Raw genomic sequence first — 21,011 nt, 5'->3', positions numbered from 1 at the left:
AGTCATTGAAATTCAACTACAGTGCCAGCATGTTGAAAGTGGGCTGATAAAAAAAAAAAAATGCAGTTTATGCTGTCTCCAATTATTTCGGCTAAGTTAAAATAAGCCTAGAGGGGAAAATAAACTTTTTTTTTCCTAAAAATTCACACAGGGAGAAAGCAAGGTTTCCTAAATTTCTGAGAAATGACTGGTGTTTCCAAAATGGAGTTTGATTAGCAATGTGAGAAGCTGTGAAAAATAATGGGGCAATTGGGAAACACAGGTGACTTTAATCAGGCTTAGGGGCGTTGCAAATCTAAGGGCTAGAAGTGCACATCTGAGTCTGTCTCTGGATCCCGTGGCTAAGTAGGAACACCTAGAGGCAGAATCAATTTTTCACTGTTAGATGATTGCATTTTCTATACGTTGAAAGCACAGAGGTAGGTAACTTTCAAAATTCTCAGGGAATGACAGGTGAACGGATTAAAAATCATCGCTTTTGCCAACCCACCCTCCCTGGCCTCTTTCCTCCCCTACGTTTGCTGTCTCTATCTTGCCCTTCTCCTGGATACAGTTTTGCAAGCCCAGCTGCCCGCAAGCTTGTGATGATGTCCTGGCTTAGGAGAAAGGAGAGGTATGAGGCGGGGATGGGGATCGCAAGCACATGGCATGGGGGGCCTCCAGGGAGAGCCTGAAACTGCAAAAGAAAGGCCATCGAAGATAAATTCATTGTTTCAGGGTTTTGCGAGGGGCCTGCCCTGCACACACACCGCGTGTATGTATGAGTTATTGAACTGACGGCTGTGTTTTTGTTGGTTTTTTTTTTTTTTTCCCCTGCGTTGAGGATTAAAGCATCCTAAGGGGCTGCTGTATTGCTGTATCAAACAGCTGAGCTCGGAACTTTCCCGGGATCTCTGGGACTGTCGTTTCTGTGTAAAGGGGGATGAGTAGAGCCAGGAAACTTTCACAGAGATAAGGTTGCTCCTCTCAAGTCCAAGCTTGGAGAGGCGGAAGGTGGAGGGAGGTGGGTCGCAGTTCTGTGTCACTGCAGGTGGGCTCTTAGCCCTGAGTCTATGATTGTGCTGAGCTGGAGATGATGAAAAGATGGGAAACTGGGAGCAGGGAGTCGGTAAGGAGAAATGTTCCCCGCTCCCTAAGTGAGGGCTGCACATAGCGACTTCCTCCCAAAGCATACGGCAAGGAAAGTGGGGGAGAGTAACTTTACAGCGGCGCCAACTGACAAACTGCTTCAGCCAGGCGACCAAGGCCAACATCGGTCAGTCATGTCGACCGTATAAACCTGTGATGTAAAGTAATGAAGACAGCACTTTACTTCTGTGGTCTTCCTTCCCCTCACCCCTGTCCTTAGTCTAATCGTGAGAAGGTGCTCTGCCTGACCTGGACTTCCAGGGGTGCCTGCTGGGATTCCCAGGGCTCAACCCTTTTGCCTACAGACATGAGAGAGCAGATGAAATCATCCAGCAGCTCGCCCTTGTTTTGAGGGGAAAAACCCCCTAGAAAGTAACTTGGAATTTTTATAATTTTTTTTATCTGAAGGAGCTGTTTATTCTAAAGATGTTTGTTCCTGTCCATCTCTGAGAACATTTGGCCCTCTACAGCCCTGCCACTGGGAGCATAATTCTCTCCTGGGAGTCCCCTGATGGCTGGCCAGCCCCTCTGTCACCCCTACATGGCCTTCCTGGCTGCTTAGTCCCATTTCCTTCACTGTCAGGGCTCATTGTCCCCCAGGTGCGAACTCTGTTGGAATGGACTTAATTTGGGGACATTGGAGATGACCACCTTCAGTGTGGGATGTTCTTTAAAAGTTGCTTTTGAACAGTCATGGCTAATATATCGCTGATAGGCTTCTGTTATCTGTGGTTATATGACTTGGCGGATCCCTGTGTCCCCTGGGCCAGCCGAATGACGCAGGCGTTACACAGAGGAGCAGCCGCAGCTCACGAGAGTCTGGGCTCCGATGGGCTTCTGTTTCTCTAGGTGGTATTTCTTGATTTATGCTTGAAGCTGATTGTGAAAACAAACACCCTTCAAGTAGAAATTATTTCAAAAGGGGAGGCCAAGTGCCCCTTTGGTTCCATAGGCCCTGAATGGTCCTTCTTTGGCTCACTGGGGACAAGGACCCGGGACCTCTTGCCTCCTCCTCTGCGGGTAGAAGTGGGCCACTCTGCCCCGCCGAGCAGAAGCACTGCGGGACCCACACTCATGACCACCTTGCCCCTCTGCTGGACCCGCCGTAGAATGCTGGGCAAGCTGAGGCCCAGCCAGGAGGTGGAAGCTTTACTTATTGGTTTCCTGAAATTCAGGCAGAATACTGAAGGTGAAGGTCATGACGACAATAACAATGATAATGATTTTGAGGACCCTTCGAAGCTCAAATGAGGTTACTCAAAAATAATCATGTTTGTAGACACTGGTTCATACCAACACCAGGTGCTTTCTTTGCAGTTTTAATTTTGTAGCTGTTACTATCCTTTAAAAGTTCATTTTTGTGCTTTGAGTACACACAGTTAACAGTGACGTCTTCTCTGCACATTTTTACATTCCTCTTTGTGCTTTGGTAAGTCCCATGCCTAGGTCCTACAGGGACTTCCCCAAGGCCAAAACGAAGATTTGGAAACGTAAGTTCTGAGCCACCATAAACTTTGGCATCGCAGCTGTGAACGCATTTTGCGGAGATGTTTGAAGGCCGTCGGAGCTGGTTGCCTTCACATCTGCCCATCTCTGCAGCCTAGCGATCTGGACTTCCTGTTGAAAAAGCACAGGAGTAGCAATCCCGTGCTGTGAAAACTAGTCTGGGCTCTGCTGTTAATGGAAGGAAACTCTACACAAGTCAGAGCTTAGCCCTGGACTCGGGCTGCTTAGCGTGGGACCTGAAGCAAGTTCCTTGGCCTCTCTAAATGCTAGTTTCTTCGTCTGTAATGTGGAGATAATTATAGCGCTTGCCTTATAAGGTAGTTGGGAGGACAAGATGAGATAAATAAACCACAGTTAAGTGTTTATCACGATGTCTAGCACATAGTAACTATTCGTCCACAGAAGCTGTTGTTATGAGTATGAAAAAGATGATTTAAACTCAGCACTTAATTATTCAAGGGGAATAAGAACAATGCATGCACACACAGTAGGTCACAGGGAAAAATGAGATGGAAAAAGAATGAGTAGAAAAGTATTTTTAAAAATGCAAATGTAAATTAGTTATTAAAATTAACATGGTCTCCAATCTGTTCTATCATAGGAGGTGGATAAACATGAACTTTTGTTATAACGACTGTGACTTCTTTTCACAGACCTCAGCACAGATAATGTGCTAATGTGTGTGTCAGTTCAAGTGTCAAGCTAGGGGCAAGAAGTTGTCCTAATCGAGGGTGTGTGCCCTGGCTGGTCAGTGAGCATCATCTCTGAGAGGCGTCACTCTCTGACGGCCGCCACTCAAACTGGTGCCGTAGCCATCCACCTCTCAGTCACCACCAGGCTCTGCTAATTAGCATATTGGATATCAGAAGTGGAGTTTCAATGCTGAAAACAGTAGCCTGTCACTTATGAGATATGTGACAAATGGCTGTTGCTGATGGGTGAGATCAAATGTGTTTTAGGTGAAGGGTCGGAGAAACCCTCCTGCCCTCCCCTGCACACACAGATTGTAAGAATCCAGTGAAAACTTTAGCCTCCACCATTAGGGAATGCATGGGAGGTCTGAGCCCTAAAATATCCTGTGTTTTATCCTCCGTTTAGGAGGTCGCCTGTTTTCTGATGCTGCCCAAGGGCTAACAAAAGCCTGCCTCTGGGACATCCTGAGTTTATTTGGTTAGAGCCCCCAGTAAGGCAGAAAACTCAGACGACATTGAGCCTACCCAGCAGGTAGTATGCATAGCATTGTGCCTGATTTGCTAATCAGAATTTGTTAAAAAGTCATATCATGTGTGACAGTATTTGATCTTGGACTCGCTATCTTTAAAATCTAGCAGGAGGAAGTAGGTAACTTGTGCCCATCTCAAAGCTGCCGGGTGACTACTATTGGCCACTAGAAAGAGTGCAAATGTCATGCATGGCCAAATTGGCTTAGCCAGTTCGTGACAATTTCTATGACTCGTCCTTTCAGGGCAGAAAAGCGAGTTGATTTTCCTACTAGTTACGCGTCTAGGCTAACTGTTTTGTAGTGACTTTTGACTCGGTATTCACAGGTATGCTTTGCCACACATGCCAAGACTGGCTCCCTCCTCTCACCCGGGGAGTCCATGTTTGGTCAGCACTTTCCTGTGCTTTCATGTCGATGCTTCTGGGCTCAAATTCTGGCCTCCGTTACTGTGTTGCCCAGAGCAAGCTACCAAAACTCTGGGAGTCTTAGGCTTCTTTTTAGAAAATTTTGAATTAAATTTATTGGGGTAACATTAATAATGTAAATTTCAGGCGCACAACTTTATAACGATGTCCGTATACTCTACTGAGCGCTCTCCACACAAAGCGTGGTCCCCTCCTGTCGCCGTGGACTTACCCCTGTTTACCTTCTTTGTCCTCCCCCTCCCCAGGCTCCATCCCCTCGGGTGACGACCATTCTCAGGCTTCTTTTTCCTAAAATGGTGGTTATCTTTAATAGCTTGCATCCACACACATCACACTGCTTGATAGTCACAGTGACTTTGTGAACTAGGAAGGGCACATTTGTTTGTATAATGGAACCATGACGGGACGCAGTAGTGGGGGAAGATACTTAAGGCTTTCCACGAAAAGAGAAAGAAGCCACTGAGCCACAGTCAATGAATGAAAGCAGTTTATTTGACATTAATTGCAGAATTTACAGCACTACCATTTCATGATAGGAATAAAAAATAGAAAGAATCCAGTGTAAGCAGTGTTGCAGATAAAACACCAGGGTGGGAAATGAGCAAAATTCAAAATGCAATTAACATTCAAAGAAATTTTCCAAAGGACTGGGAGCTTATCGGGAGTGAGCACCCCTTTGCCAATGCTGTGTGATCCTCATCCCCATAGGATTTCAGGGCAACCACTGAACACATACCCTGTTGAACGTCCCTGAAACATCTTTCAGCAGAGTCCGACTTAACGTGTCTGAGACAGGGCAAAATCTGGGTTATATTATATGCTTTGGAAACATCGCTCAGGGAGAAAAGGAAGTAAGAATGTGGATTAACCAGTTATGTGGGTTTTCTCTTTCACAACAGGAGGGAGTGCAAATTTTAGGTGTGGTGTTTTCCCGATTTTAAATATAAGAGGTCATGTGGGCTAGAATTGTTTAAAGTTTTCCCCTATGATTTTCTTGGAGATACTACCTGTTAAAGCCAGGAAATAGAACAAGAGGTATGCGTGCGAGTCTTTGATCTGTATTCGCCCTGGAATCTGGATGGAGACCTACCGAAGGTAGCTGGATTTCTACAGGGCTGGGTTTCTGGAAGAGCCGACCTAGAAACCGTGTGGCAGAGCGTGAGTTCTGGAGTGTCTACCACTCTCCAGCCACTTGACCATGGCTTAAAGAGTATTCTTTCCATTTTAAAACGTTAATAAAGCTGGAGAAATTCTCTGTCCCTCTTCCTCCCTTCCCTCATTTTAGTCACTTTTAAAACCACAAGGTAACCAACAGATTGGAAGAAAGGAGTCAAACCCCACAAGGCCAGCATGTGAAATGAACAGGTATTTTTAATATTAAAAATAAACACATCTGAGATCAGGGCCAAAAAGTGAGAAAATAGGACTGACTCATCCTGAGAACAAAAGCCAATGGGGGGTTAAAAAAAAAAAAAAAAGACAGAGTGTGTTCTCACCCACTTTGGTGGCAGGATAGTTCTAGAATTAAAAACATTGGTCAAGAATGAATCTGTAGAACTTGTACTAATAAAATGTAAATTGGAGTAGAAAGATCAGAAAAGAAAGGATGAGAAAAACTGGCCAGGCTCTTTCTCTGCAGTCTCGAAAAACACCTTCTTAGACAAAAGCGAAGGGGAAAGAAAAGAACTAATTGAAATGGTGGTCAATCCCCATTTATCTTTGCCCATGAAATCCTTTGGCGTCCTAGATCAGGGGAGGAGAGACTGAACTGCTCTAGGATTGAGGGGGAAAAATAAGATTTGGTGGCTGGAGAGATGGATTAGAAACCAGCCCCAGGACCGTGTCCACATCACCTCGGTCCTTGGTCCTTGCCTACCAAACTGAGATGTTACCATTTTGTCAGTGTGAAAGTTGTCTTCTTATTTCAGGAACTCCAAATTGCCAGATGTCTTATAACCTTTCATGGTAAGAAGTTCGCTGCTACCACTTAGACTTGTGTAACACGAAACAACATAGTTAAGGAAATAATATTCTAGCTTCAAGGAAGTAGCTGTTACTGTTATGACTAGCCTTTGAATACTTAACCTTTCTTACCAGGTAGCAGGTTCTCTGTCATAATCTGAAAAAACTTTCCTAGACAGTAAACTAACTCTTAACCTAAATGACAAACCGAGACAAAGCAAGGAAAATGGGAGAAAACCCCACGTTCCACAGTTTTTTGAATAGTACTTTCTAGCAAAGATAAAGTAGGCATTGACGGGCCATTTTCTTGGCTTAATAGCTGTGGTTCATCCTGTCCCCTAAGGAAGATCCCTAGCATGGGCAATGTGCATGGACCCCTGAGAAAGGGACAAGGTACAGACAGGCAGCGGGGTCTCCTTTTTCTTTCTTGTATTTTTCCAGCTCAAAGAACTGGGACTAGCTAAAATATAAATTAAAAACAAAATGACAGAAAAACCCATTCATGCCTTTCTTTGTTTTCCAAATAATTGTCCACAAAAGTTCTAGATGGAAGAGCTAAATGGGATGCAGAGGAAGAGCGGGAGGGGTGGGGGGGTGGTTCTGATTTGGAAGAGCCCCGCTGCATTGTGGGGATGTGGACTCTTTGCAGCAGTCAAGATGGAGGAAGACACCTTCAGGGATGGCCCAAGTAAAGCCGACCCGATGGGCCACCCACAGCCTTGGCCGGCGGAGCCCAGCTTGGGGAAAGGGTAGTGCCTACTGGGCCACAGAAGATTCAGGATTGCTATTTTCTCTGCTTGTCTTTCCTGTAAGAATTCAGGCCCACCATCATGCTGGCGTATGCTGAAGGCCGAGGGGTTTCACAGACACGTTGGGGTCAAGAGTGAGTTCAGAAAGTTTGGGCCCAGCTCTTTTTAAAACTGATGTTGTGGACATCTCTTCCTAGTGCGAAAATCTACTTTTTTAAGCTCGCGACCTTCCATATCCCGGGGCAGGCCCACAGTCCCCACGAGAGCAGGAGAGAAGTCCAGGCCAAGCTGAGGTAATGTGATAGTTCCGTGTCTCCAAGGAAAAGGACACCCACTGGCACAAAGCATCGAGTAAAAACCCTTTTAATAACAAAATAACATTCACGACGTAGCTACTGCAGTTGTCTGCAAAACTCCGCTTACACTTGAGTCAACGTATCACTTTCCACAAAGTTAAAAAAAAAAAAAGACATGAAATGGTGTAACAAAATATACCTCAAGAGTCATAAGACAAGTCTTCTTGGCAAATGCTAGTGAGCCAGTCCCATGTCCCATGATTACTTGTAATCAAAAGGGCTGAGCACTCCTCTGTTACTTTGGATGGAAAATGCATCTGAACCTTGTAGATACTACAACATCTGCATCAAGAGGAAATAGTAAGTGGGTTTGTGAGTGTGAGGAGAACTTTACCGAAACAAATATTGATTTGGTTTATTGCGGAAAACACACAAAGCTTTCTCGAAGATGCAACGCTATTACAATCATTAACCGTCTTACAAAAGCCGACTTAAAATCCTTGTATCCATTCCCATCTTTGGCAGATTAATAAGGGGAAAAATTAAAAAGACCATTTTAAAGCTTTCATGATCACAATGTACTTTATAAGGCCAAATAAAAATGTTTCTTTGTATTAATGAAAGCGCACTCCCGATATATCCTCATTGACAGGTAATATGAATGCTCTACTATTGGCGACTGCCAATATTTTGCATAGCAGACTGTTGCTCTCCCACTGTGACCTAAGCTGCGCTCTCCCATGCAAAGTGTGCTTGGCACTTGATTTGGCTTTATGTCAAGCATATCGGTTTGGGAAATAGGTGTGAAACTTGAGAATGGATCTCAGAACCAAAATACAAGAAAGAACAAGTTTGCCCAATCCAATGCAACTGAAAAATACTTTTTGAGATATAGAGGCCTTAGATAACTGGGGAGTTTAAACGAAGAGGGTCTTCCTAAACTGGGTTTCAAAACTACTACTATCCCCTTTGAGGACAGATGTGACATTGTTGGGCAGGAGACAGCACGTTAGAGTCACCCCTGACTCTAGGGAGGAAGAACCATGACATGGCTGCACAGGTGATGTTCTGGGGAACGGCCATCTATTTTTGCCCAAATCACTGGAATAGGGGATAGTTGGTGGAGTTCTCCAGGAGAATGGACCAAAAAAAAAAAAAAAGAGAGAGAGAGAGAGAGAGAGAGAGAGAGAGAATAATTATTGATATTGATGCCATTTGAGTCTCTACTGGGAATTACCTGATAACAAAATATTAGAAGAAACCAAGCATAGCCAAAGTGGCCATTCCCAAGCAGAGACCCAGGAGGGGCTTCTCCATATACATGGCCAGTTAGGTCTGAGGTCATGAACATCAAGTCAAAACGACTCCGTTTAGTGGAAATTAAAAATGCAGAGTCGAGTCGTTTCTCATTGCTTATTTCCAAACCCCTCTCGTACAGCGTGAGACAGTCGGGTTATGAGGATCCTAATTGTGGACTGCAAGTTGGCCAACTCAAACTTGGAATGACCTGTCTCGTAAAATTCAAACTCAATTCAATCTGACTCATTTTGAAATCCCAACAGATGTAAAGGTATTTTTGAGGTGAGATGTCCCCAGTAAAAGCAATATTACCACTGTCTGAGGCTGAACTGTGTACATTTTCACAGTTTAATGCATACACAACTGTTCCACAACTGCTAACAAACGATGGGCACCCATGCATAAAGTCCACTGAACCAAAGGGGAAGATCTAGTTCAAAATGAAATGTTGCTATTAGAAGCACAACGCATCACACTGCTAATTTTTTAGCCTCATGCATAAAATTATAGCACTGATCGGCAGTTGCTAATTATAATACTACACTGTTAACACAGAACAATTAATTGTTCAGACCAAGTAGCACAAATGTAGAAAATAATTTCTTTTTAACAGAGCAAATGAACACAGATTGTTTCTTCAGCAAAATATGAAACTGTAAACTTTGGGCTCATTCTGCAACTTTCCCCAATCCAGAATAAATAAAATCCAAAGGGGGGGGGGGCGAGAAAAGAACATACATTTTTAAGCGCACCTTTTCGTCTATTACAAAAGCACAACCTAAAACGTATAAAGCTTTTTTTTCTTTTTTCTTTTTTTAAATCACAGTTACCAAAAGAAACAGTGAATAATTTATTACATACGCTATAATAACATTACTCTAAACACTATTATCTATGAGGTATATCTGAGAAAATTCGGTAAGGAATTGCGCGGTCTGCATTGCCAACGTGCCCAGGTTCATATTAAAGCTTTGGAACCATGGAGAATTAGAAAAGGGAGGAGGACAGGGGAGCAGAAGGAAGAGACAGAGAGAAAGAACCTTTGGTATTAGTACAAATCTTGTTCTTTGCAGGGTTGCATTGCAAAGCACCACAGTACAATAAGCCCACCACGTTACTGTATGGAGGCCCAGTTGAAGCTGAGGTATTCACAGGAAGGATTAAAAAAAGCACAGAGAGGTCCAGACTGGCTAAATCGTTGCTTTGGTTCAAGCAAGGCACTCGTCCCGTGGTTATGTCACACTTTGCAAGTGAAGCATGAGGCTGAGGGGGGATTGCTGAGGAGGGGTCTGCCAACTGGGGATGTTTTCTGTGTTCAGGCTGTCATCGCTCTCTAGGTCCCCTCTTGCAGGTGTCTGGCGGCAGGAAGGCAGTGGTGTTTGCTCGGGGAGGGGCGGGGGAGCACTCTGCTGCTCCCCACCAGATCTTCTTTGCTGTGTCTCCCAGCTACTCTGAGAATTCGATTTCCAATGGGTCTTTGGGGAGAAAGCTAACACGATCTGCTGTCTGGAAGGAAGGGCTGACAAGTTTGCCATGTATAGCGGGAAGTCGGAGCTCTGAGCTTGTCTGGACAGGAGAGAACTTTCACACATCAGTATGCTGCCTGGAAACTACAGGAAGGGGGTAAGTGTTCCCTAAAGTCAGTCCATCTGCCTTCTAAATTTCTCCACTAGCAACACTCTGTCAAGGCGTGGAATGGATGTGTTGATTGGTCTTTTCCCTTCGTAGCTTCTGTATCTAAATGGTCTCTTAAAAAGCTCCAAGATAACTATATCACGTGATGAAATGCAAAGTGCCAGTACTCGATAAAGAGGTATACAGATGACAGGGAGGTCTTTGCATGTGTCTAAACCCCATCTAGTCAAAAGCCGAGAATGACTCATTGACTAACAAGTAAATCACTCTGATGAATGGATCTGAATAGTGATTTAACCACTTACTGAAATCCAAAGACGACCAATTAATTTCATGCGTAAGAAGGGAAGAGAGAAGTAGCTTTAATCATTTCTTAATCTGGCCTATCTATCCCTCTGCAAATTTTGGGGTCATCTTTCATTTATGACAATCCTTTAGCATCCAAATGATGTAAGGTTTAATCTTCTCTCATGAAGAGAAGACCTAGAAACAAAATATAAACACCTACAGGTCAAGAGGGAAAGTAAAAAGCTAAACAGCTTAAATGTCACATGTGCAAACAGCGACCAAATTTCCTTTCTCTGGTACTGACTTGAAATATCCATATCGTTAAAAGTCATCAGACCAAGAATGAACTTTCTCCCCATTGAATGAAAAGTGTATATACATGACACTTGGTAATGGGGAGCCCCATCCGTGATCACACTGGATCAATGTGTACTTTCGGGGCAAAAACCTCTCTATGGCCCCTGATATTTCAAGGCTGGCCACCTTTACAGGCAACTGACCACACGTGACTTTCTGCTGAGGTTCTAACTAGACAGACACTGAAATCAACGCCTGTGACCGTTTTTACCGACTGCAAATGTTAAGGATGGCCACCTTCCTCTTTGCCAGCGTGCGGCCCATCTCTGGCAGAGGTAGCTCTGAGCAATGGGTACGGCACTGGGGTGGGAGGGAGGAGGCCTGGCTGGACTGTTCGCCTCAGCTATTTCACTGCTCTAGGCCCTGTAGGTTGGACTAAATTTCTAAAGCCCCTCCCAGCTGATTAGATTTTCTATGGTCCAGTACTGGAAACCTTTACTGTGGTGGCTCCAAAGCAGGGACAAGGTCATGGCTGGGACAGAAGGCCACTTCCAAACAGTCTTCTTTACCCATTTGGAACTGGAATTTAAGGAATGCAATCCGAATTAGCAGCATCTCAACTTGTGGCGGGGACAGCGAATGAACGAGAAACACAGAAAATATCCCTTTCCAAATTAGCAGCCGCTGTCGCATAGATAATTCTTTCTTTAGGGTATCTGAGCTGTGGCTGTACATACCATATGTCAGAGAGAACAGTTAAAATCATAGAAGAGCACAAGCAAAATGCAGACCGCACAGAGAAAGAAATCTTTGGTATCTTTGGTGTCATCAACACGATTAAAATTACAAATGGAAAAAGTCAGTGAGGTAGCCTTCTTTGGTTCTCACTAGAAATAGAAAGTTTTTCCTTTTTTCTGCTTTTTTTTTTTTCCTCTTTTTTGTTTTGTCGTTTTACACACACAGAGTTCATTCTTGGAAGCAGCTAGTGTTAAGGGTTTCTCTCTTTTTGCTGTTATGATTTTTTTTTTAATGTATTTTTTTCCAGTCTCCGTAGAGAAGCCCCGAAATCCAGGCTGGTGACGCAGGGTCTCGGCTCGTGTTCTCTGAATGCACACGCTCGGGTTGAACAGTCATTGCTCGTCCACCAACTTTGCTCTGTTGTTCTGACAGCGAACCGACTGTAGTGCTCTCTGTCGTTTTAAATAAAAAATATAAACTATACAGTGCACCTTTCGCAGATGCTGAATAAGTTAAATAAATAAGTTACACTACCAAGGCTCTGTGGGCCCCCATAATTAGGAGGTGACGTTCACCTGGTATCAGGTGGGGCTGCGAACTTAAATAACTTAATAATTGTTATTTAAACTATTTTCAAAGTTAATTCAGGAAGGAAACAGACCTCAATTTTTTTTTAAATTTTGTTACTTGTATTTCTTCCCTGTAACAGAATTTCACTGCTTTATAAAGCAAACTAACCTTCAAGAGAATTCGAAAAGTGGTCTCGCATCTCCGACGCGCCACTGGTTTAGATTTTGATAAATAAGCACAAGGAGTAAAATCAAACTAAGGAAGGACAATTAAACAATTTCCGAAATCCTATACATTTCTGTACTAGAAACTAATATAAATAAATTAATTACATTAATGGTACTCCGCTGGTTGAGTCAAAACCCAAATAAGGCAACGAAAAAAAAAAAAAAGTTTCTTTTGGCTGTCTTCTTTTTTGGATGGACCTAATGTATAACCTCTCTCGATGAGGTTAAATGAAAGTAAAACAGGAATTAGAACCTCTACACCTTTCTCCTTCACAAAGACCATGTTGATGCGACAAGCATGAGAAATAAATCACTACTTCCCCCTTCCAGCCAGCGCAGCTCCCACAATACCACATCGCCATGGTGTTGCCCCTGGAAGCCAGAGCCCACTTTTTCCCTAGCAGTTTGTACTTTATTTTGCTAATTTTTTTCCTTCTTTTTCTTTTTTCTTTTTTTTTTTTTCCTTTTTGTCCCTTTTCAGGTCTTTGGATTTAGCTTTAGTTATGAGAGATCCAGAATAAAGCTATTTAACCGAAGTCATCAAGCATATGTATCATTCTTACACAGATGATTTAAATAATATCCAAGGTTTCTTGAAAGTTGAGTTTATCTTGGATGTGCCCAAATGAAAGTAATTCCAAGTGTTCACAAGGAAGATGCTGGGATACTTTTTCTTTCCTGCACTTTAGTTTTCAATGTTACAATAAATAATGACAACAATGTACATTGCAGAAGTACCACATACATGTTAGACGATCATTTAAAATTTACTGTGACATACATCCTGTGTGTATGTGTGGAGATGTCTGTGCAGATAATGTGTGTCGTTTTAAGGACACCTATGAGAATACATGTCGAAAGATGCATCTAAATCTGTGTGCACACAAGCTGACAGACTGTATAGACTTTAGGCGAATGTATCTACTATGGTTTATGCTATTTGAAATGCCTGCTGCTATAAGAATGGAGCAGAGTGGAAGACTTCCATGGAATGAACAAACATGTAGCGATGTATTTTTTCCTTTACACAGTTTCTCTACTAGAAAGGTATTAGCTGGTTAATTCCAGTCATCAAACTCAAAAATCCACAAGGAAACATAAGGGAAGCTGGGGCTCTAGTTTTAACTTGCCTCGGACTGTCAGAGTCATTTTGATATCTAAGAACAATGAGCATCTCCAGTCCCTGTGGGATACATGCAAATAACTCATCAGCCTCAGTTATAAGCTTTGTGCCTACCTATGTGAAGCCCTATATTTTAATAATTATTATTGTATTTAGAATGCATTCTGAGACTTTCTAAAACAAACCCTCCCTTCCCCTGGCCCTTAGAAGGAAACAAATCATGGATAGGAAATAGGCAGAGACATCCATATTTAAAGCCAATGTCACTAACTTATGATATCTATACAACAAATTCAGGCACCCATTCTTCCTTTGGTAAGGATTCTGTCGCCGTATTTAATAACTAGACTCTCCTGCTGTTGTAGAGGTGACCTGGACTTAACGATACAAAATAACTATACAGTCTTGTAAGTGAACATTAGAAAGTTACAGGCGCAGGCTCTGTCCCTTCTCCATTCTCCATTTCTCCCTCGCTCTTCCCGCTTAGGCTAACATCTGACTCACGCAGCAGCAGCAGCAGCAGCAACAACAAAAAGTCAGCTCTGATCTGTTAGGAATCGTGACAGCTGTCTTCACAGTGCTTGTGTCTGGCCCTTGCGGTCATCCTGAACCCTGTGTATCATTTTTTTTTTCCTCTACATTTTCATTATTATTCAACAACATCGAACCTGGCCTGTTCTAAAAACTCCTCCTGTACAACTTCCTGAAAATTAGACTTTACCACAAAAGTATGTTCTCATGCCACTGCTTAACGGTGATCATACAAAAACTTCTATAATTCTACCAGCATTTTCAAAAGTGGGAGTGTGTCCACCCTTGAATTCGGGTGGTAATGATTTTTAAAAATCTGTTCAACTTTCATTTATTGGCACTAATAGATGGGTACCCAGCATACAAAAGGTAAAATGGCTGATCACATAAAAGGTAAATTATATTTGGCTTTGAAATACATTGGCTTTGACTTACAAAAAATGCATGTATATGTGTGTGTGTGTGTATCAGAGTTACTGTCCTAATTTTTGTTTTATTTTAGCTAGAAATGAACATTTTTAGCTTGAATTTCCTAAACCCACAATTGCCAAGAACCTGTGGGAAAAGAGATGCTACAGAGGCAGTCCTCTAATCTACGGAGAAAGCATCATCCTGGGTCATTCTCACCTGCACCTTTAAGTGGTACCACCTATAAACCATTTTACATTCTGGAAAAGCCTTTAATGTCAGGGTTGAATTTTTATTGTTGTTGCTGTTTCCCTTTAAAAAAAAGAAATACATTGACTGCTTTCAAAAATTTTCCTGGAATGAAATAATTGTATCCCCAGTACTAAAATCACGTTGAAAACAAAAGTAAAGCAAGCCAATCTATCTAAAGGAATAAAGAAGGGTATTTTCCCCACTCAGTAGCCTTTGGATTTCTGTTGTCTCAAGAACGTGAGTTTTGATTCAGAACCGTCCTTTCACACGGCCCCTTTCATCGCTGATGGCTGAGGCATGCCCTGAATTTTCCTTGGGTGAAGGAAATGGATCCTAAACTATATACAAGACCAAACGGTTATTTTCTCTGAAATTATTAAATTATAGTGAGTTTTAAAAATGCTTGAGAAAACTCATAGGTCCAATTCCATTACCTTTCAATTTGCAGGACTTTTTTTTCTTTCAGATTTTTAACAAACTGAAATTCTGTAAGGGCTTAAAATTTTGATACATATATAGATACACACATGTATTTATGTATGTATGTAAATAATTTTTTTTAAAACAAGCATTTCTCTCTGGTGTGACAATATCTGGTATGAGACATTTATCAAAAGTCCTTGGAAGGAAGTTCTTGCCTTTTTAACATTATGGCATCTTCCTCACGCCACCAGGAGCCAAAGGGTGCATGTGACTACACCTGGTTGACCAGTGTTGAAATCTCAGGCTACAAAGGTAGCCTCTTCAGATGCCAGAAACCCAGATGCTAAGGGCCAAGGAATCACTAATGAAACCAAGCAGGCTTGATTCCCCGATCTCCTCTCAATAAGAACAACCATTTCCATTGGCCACAAGTCACAAGGACCCATTTGGAAATACACAAGTTAAAATGCATTTTTATCAACCCACATGGAGCATTCCCTTGCTGAAATATGTTTCTTTTTTTTCTTTTCTTTTCTTTTTCTTGGTCATTTGATAAAGGAGACATGAAGTATGAGAAAGAGACAAAGAGATACAGGGAAAAGTTAAGGAACATCTCCAGGTAGGATGAATTACAAAAGCCGTGGAGAGTCACATTCTTTCATAGCTCCTTGGCTGCTGCCTGTGCAAAGGGAGACCCACATGGTGGGGGCGAGGAGGTGCGCAGTGGACAATGGGCTCCCCAGGGTGGGACTCTGGGACCCTCCTCAAACCCTGCTCTCTCTCCAGGACTGAGGCGCTGCCTCCCCCGAGTGCCAGGTGCGGCTGCACACCGGCCTGTCTGTACGAACTGGTAATTACCACCCTGAGGAAACCTGATCAACCCATTGTAATGAGAGTTGGACTTCCCGAGGTGAAGTCACTCTGGTGGATCTACTCACTGAGGAAAATATGGAACACCCTGATGGGACAGCGAAACTCCTCGAGAACCGAGTTCTGGGCTGGTCTCATCTTCAGAACTGGTGGGAATGGACCACTAAGATTCCCCAGCAGTTACAGAAGACGAGCTTCCCAGCGGCCCTGGCCCAGTGCTAGGCCAGGTCTGCTGGAAGGATCCCACTCGCCACCTTGACGATGGTTGAGGCATAGTTTAGAGATGACTCCCAATACAAATAAAACTCATTTGCACCATGGGATCTATTTATCAGCAGCTTAAATGTTAAAATACTTTAAACTTGACTTTCAACCTTTCCCAGGAATTTTTAAAGAAACCTGAACACTCCACATCATCCACAGTGGCAAATGAACTCTGGAATGGCATGAGAAATGAGCAAAATTCTGAACTGAATACTTAACGAATGACGAAAACAAGACATGAATTTGGACGGCAATAATTTTGGGTTATCACCAATGTCAAGTTGAATTCATATATGTGTTCATATACTATATATATATCTTCTTTAGAAATGCAACTTTACAGCTGATTTTTAAAAAGCTAATAGAAAAGTAGAAACTGGCGATTATTTTCACATGTCGCCCCCCAACCCCCACCCCCTCAAACGAAGCCCTGTTAGATATAGTGATCATATGAAGACAAGGCTGTCAATTCCTCTATAAACTCTTTGGTTCTGTGGCTCGGGTGAGGATGCGTCACCAAGACCCCTAACCCTGACCCTCACTCCCCTTCCCTCCCCTGATGGTGAGACTAAACACAGAAGGAACCAAGTCTAAAAAAATAAGCAAAGAATGTCCAAGTGACAGCATTATTCCCCACACTCTGTGGAGCAGAGAGGAGAGAATCGCTCAGTATCCCAACATCTTAAACTCGGAGTCCATGGAACCTTTTGAGAGATTCCATGTTGGGGTAGAAAGCCATAAAACAAAATTAAAGGGAAACAATAAAATCAAATAAATGACCTTTTCCTTTCGTTGCTCAGAAACAAAATTGATTACCTTTACACAGATCAATGGCGCTATTAGTATTTTAGCCAGGCAAGAGGAGATAATGAACTGAAACAAAAGGTGTGAGAAATCCTCATCTTTGGTATTGTAGCTGTTGAGGTTTCCGTTGCTCTGTTCCGTGTTCTTTTGAAAACTGCATAGGCACAAATTAAAGACAATCTTCAACTTTAAGATTACCGCGTGAGTTGTCGAATGAAGCAGCAGCCACTGAGGCTCTTATTTCGATTCCTGTCTCAACCCTTTCTTTAGAATCTGCTTCCAAAAAATGTCCCAAGAGGTCCGTTTAAACACAGTGTGTCTCGCTGTTTTGTATTTTTTTTTTTTCTGGCGTGCTTCCTTCTTGGTGGTGATTTTCACTGATGTATGTATTTATTTATTCATCTTAATGGGACAGTTTTGTTTGTTGCAGAAGTAGGTGCAGAAAAAGTTTCTTTGGTTTCGATTAAGTAATTCATAAAAAAGTCAGTCTCAAGTGTCTGTAAAGAATCACTGCAGCTTTTGGCTTGCTTTGAACACCCCCATGGTGCCCACCTGGGGCCATTCACTGGTAAATATGCACATTGTGACCTTTGCAATCTTCCAGAGTTCCGTGGGCGCTCTCCCGCTTGCTGTGGGAAGGTGACAGCCAGAAACCAGAGTTGGTGTGGCAAAGCCACTCCCTGGGTGACTTGGCTAATGTCCTTGGTGTAGTTGGTCCACTCAGCTTGACGGTGAGCTAAATGCAAGCGCTGAATGCCATTCGGAGTTGCAGAGGTTTTCTGATTTCTAAAAGTAATCACAGTATTTTTAGGCTAGAAAATGGCAAGTAATAAATGTCTTTGGTTTGCAGAATTCTGCTTCTTTGGTGTGCTGTATTACTTCCAGTTTTATTCAGCTGTTTTGCTAGGATGACTCAACAATGGAAGAGATTTAGGACTAGATGACAGTAACATGTACGACGGTTCGAATTCTTTCTTGCTAGAAAACACTGAAAATGTCCCTACCAATGGGATGGATGAAGGAATGACCAAATCTCAAAGAGTGAGAATGAATTATGTGGTGGTCAGAATGTACAACAGGAGGAACCAGGTGACTAATAACTAAGAAGGATACATTAATGATCTAAAAAAATCTAGATCTCTTAAAATGCTGCATTTGCTCCATGTACCGTAACAGTTAAATTGGCCTCCTGAGTGTGCGTCTGCATTACGTACAAACAGAATTTGTAGCAAACTGCAAAATGTGCTCGAAGCCATATTCCCAACGATTCCCTAATGACTTCACAGTTGGCGTCTTGAAAATCCAGATGCGGTGAATCCAGAACCTTCCTTCCTTCTCTGTTTATCTTCGTTGTGCTTGATACTTTGAGCTCAAGTGAACTGATTTGTTGTTTTGATGGATCCAAGACTACGTGAGATTTCCAGGAGGTAAGGAAAAGAAAACTGTACACTGAATCAACTTAAAGCTTTCTAAACCATTTAATGAAAAGATGCCTGAGTTGGAAAAACAGGTCCTTGGATTTTATTTTTTTTAACTTCCATATTTAAAACTTGTGCTCAGTAATTATCAAATCTGATGTTTTTTATGTTATGGCTGTGAACTTTGGCGTACTGTGGTATGATGAGGCTAAGCACTTGGAAAGCAAATGAGGTCATTCTGGTTGCTAGATTCTCCTCTTATATAGCATCTTGGGAGCCCAAACTCAGGCCAAATTCCCACTGTTACTTGTGGGAACTCTGACTGCAAGAGGTTCGTAGGACCCAGACTGGGACTATTGACATTTTAAGCAATCCTGAGCTTGGCTGACACTACCCTGAAATAAACTTGCTCCAGGAAGGCCCCATTTGGTTTTCTGGGACGCTTAGCATGCTCAGAGGACAATGTCCGGTTCAAAGAGATTCATTTTCAGCTTGCATGTGGACTCCATAGCCATTAAAAACAAACAAACAAAAAAACACCTGGCCTATGATTACAGCTAGAATAGAAGTTTCTTTTCAAGAGAATTGTGCTTTCAAATCACCAGTGAAGGGCCCCAGCTAAGAATCCGGTGTCTTTTTCCTTCGTGTTTTCTTTTGGTATCTGTTGTCCTCATTCGGAGGTGACTTGTGCCCGACCGAGTCCTTCCGTCATGCTTTGGTACAAGTGCTGGAGGTGGACGAGGAGCCCCCTGTGCTCAGGTCGTCCTGCCACTTCTCCAGGCTGCGGCGCCGGGCGTTCATGAAGAAGTTGCTGACGGTTGTGAGCTCCAGGCCCAGCTGCTGGGAAATGGTGATCTGCATCTCTTTAGATGGGCGTTTGTTCTCCTTGAAGATGGCAAAGAGTGTTCGGCGTTGGAGGTCAGTGAACACCAGGCGGGATTTCTTCTGGGAATTGTTCCTGTCTTTGTTTGGTTCTTGCTCTTTGCGTTTGCACGCTGGAAGGGAAAGAGAAAAAGGAGTCAGTACTGGCACAGGAGAAGGTGATCCATTGACAACATTGACAGAGTCATACCAGGGGGATGTAAACTGTTAAACTTTATTGTGCAAATTGCCCAGCTGTCAATAACCGGCCTTTCCCGTTCATCTCTGGGTGATGGAAGGCATCAGTTAGTGGGGGAAGGGAGCAGGGCCGATTTCGACAGCCTGGTTTGGAACCAATTGCTTCCACCTCCCCCTCGCCCCCAGCACACACACAAGCACACCCTTAACATTCTTTATCTCTGAAATCAGGTGCTGTGAAAAAGTGATGACTCCAGGCTCCCAGGGGAAGCCTGGTTAGGCGGTTCTTTCATAGTCACTCTCTCCAATTGTTTACAGCTGAGCTAAAATTACTTTCTAAAGTCAAACTTAAAAGTGTGTAATTTCTCAAAATCAAAGCTTGTACCCATGTGACTCAAAAAATTGTTAACAGGATGAAATTAGAAGTGACAGATGATGGTATTACTCCGACCCAAATCCCCTTCGTCCAGACTTTTGAAAAATTAAGGGAAAAAAAAAAATAATGGAGAGAAGGACTATGAAAATATTGGTTTAACCAATTCTAATTTGGCTAACGTGAAGCCAGTCCAGGAAGGCAAGGACTGAGGCCGGTGGGAGAACCCAAAGTGGCAATGCCAAGACCTCACGGTCCTAGATAGGGCCATTAGTATATGCAGAGTCTCTGATTTTGCAGATGTGTATTCACATCTGGACGGACAGGCAGCCCGCACATCAATGCGTCACTACCTCTGCCTTCCCGTGCACGTTCTAGAAAGCAGGGATCGGGTCTGTGTAATAGTCCCACGTGGCTCTTTCCGGGGCCATCAACATACACGAATCCTTGAGACGATAAGTGGTATCCTGACACTTTCAGGAATGTATACTTTACAGACTTAGACTCGGAAAAGAGACCAAAATTTAAGCTTTGTAAGGGTTAAATAACACAGCCCATACGAATCACAAATTTCAACAGGAGAACGTGTGTTAAAAATTACTGGAAAGAAACCCCGGCTCACCCAGGGGTGTCAGCAGCCTCGGCAGAGCTAAGCCGGGAAAGGCAAGGAGGGACCAGAGGCCTGGCATCGGGCACCCTTCCTCGAAGCAGACCCTGCTGCACATTCTGGCCCCACGTGGAGAATCTCTTCACCCTGGACTGACGTCCCCCCCCCACCCCCACCCAAGGCTAGCAGTTTGGGGTGCTACCCGAATGCTTTCCATACTTCTCAAAGCCTTGGTTTGCAAGTGTCGCTTCTGATCCCTGGGCCAGGGCACTTGCTGCTCGTTGCATTGAGTGAGCATCCTATGCCAGGGCCCCTCTCCGCTGCAGTCTGAGGATCGGCTCTGAGGATCAGTCTTATATCTAAGCTCTAAGACTCTGATGGGCCTTAGGATGTTAACCTGAGAACCAACCCTCATAGAAATGATATTCTGGAAGTGGAACTCCCCCCACCACCTCGCTGGCCATCCTCCCTGGCGGTTGCTGTCTGCCATAAAGGAATCACTCCTGAGACAAATGAAAAGTGACAACATTGCGCTTT

The 21,011-nt window shown here is 43.2% G+C and overlaps 1 protein-coding gene across 2 annotated transcripts in view; it reads right to left on the bottom strand.

Annotated features, from left to right (window-relative positions):
* Positions 1-4,751: 4,751 nt before the first annotated feature.
* Positions 4,752-21,011, bottom strand: part of ONECUT2 (one cut homeobox 2) — a 51,080-nt gene continuing 34,820 nt past the window's right edge. The window contains exons 2-3 of one of the 2 annotated variants that reach the window (XR_004953740.1): positions 17,030-19,430; positions 4,752-11,997 (exon numbers count right to left, since the gene is read on the bottom strand). Coding sequence is in view for 1 of the 2 variants with exons in the window: in XM_016129184.2 (XP_015984670.2) it covers positions 19,144-19,430 (287 nt within the window). In the remaining variant the exon portion in view is untranslated. Of the gene's footprint in view, positions 19,431-21,011 lie in introns of both variants that reach the window. The other variant, XM_016129184.2, reaches the window with a different exon arrangement.

This window comes from Rousettus aegyptiacus, unplaced genomic scaffold, assembly GCF_014176215.1.
Source record: "Rousettus aegyptiacus isolate mRouAeg1 unplaced genomic scaffold, mRouAeg1.p scaffold_m13_p_12, whole genome shotgun sequence".
In the NCBI taxonomy this organism is placed as follows: domain Eukaryota; kingdom Metazoa; phylum Chordata; class Mammalia; order Chiroptera; family Pteropodidae; genus Rousettus; species Rousettus aegyptiacus.
The sequence above is the reverse complement of the archived record's forward strand: the minus strand, read 5'-3'. Positions and strand labels throughout refer to the sequence as shown.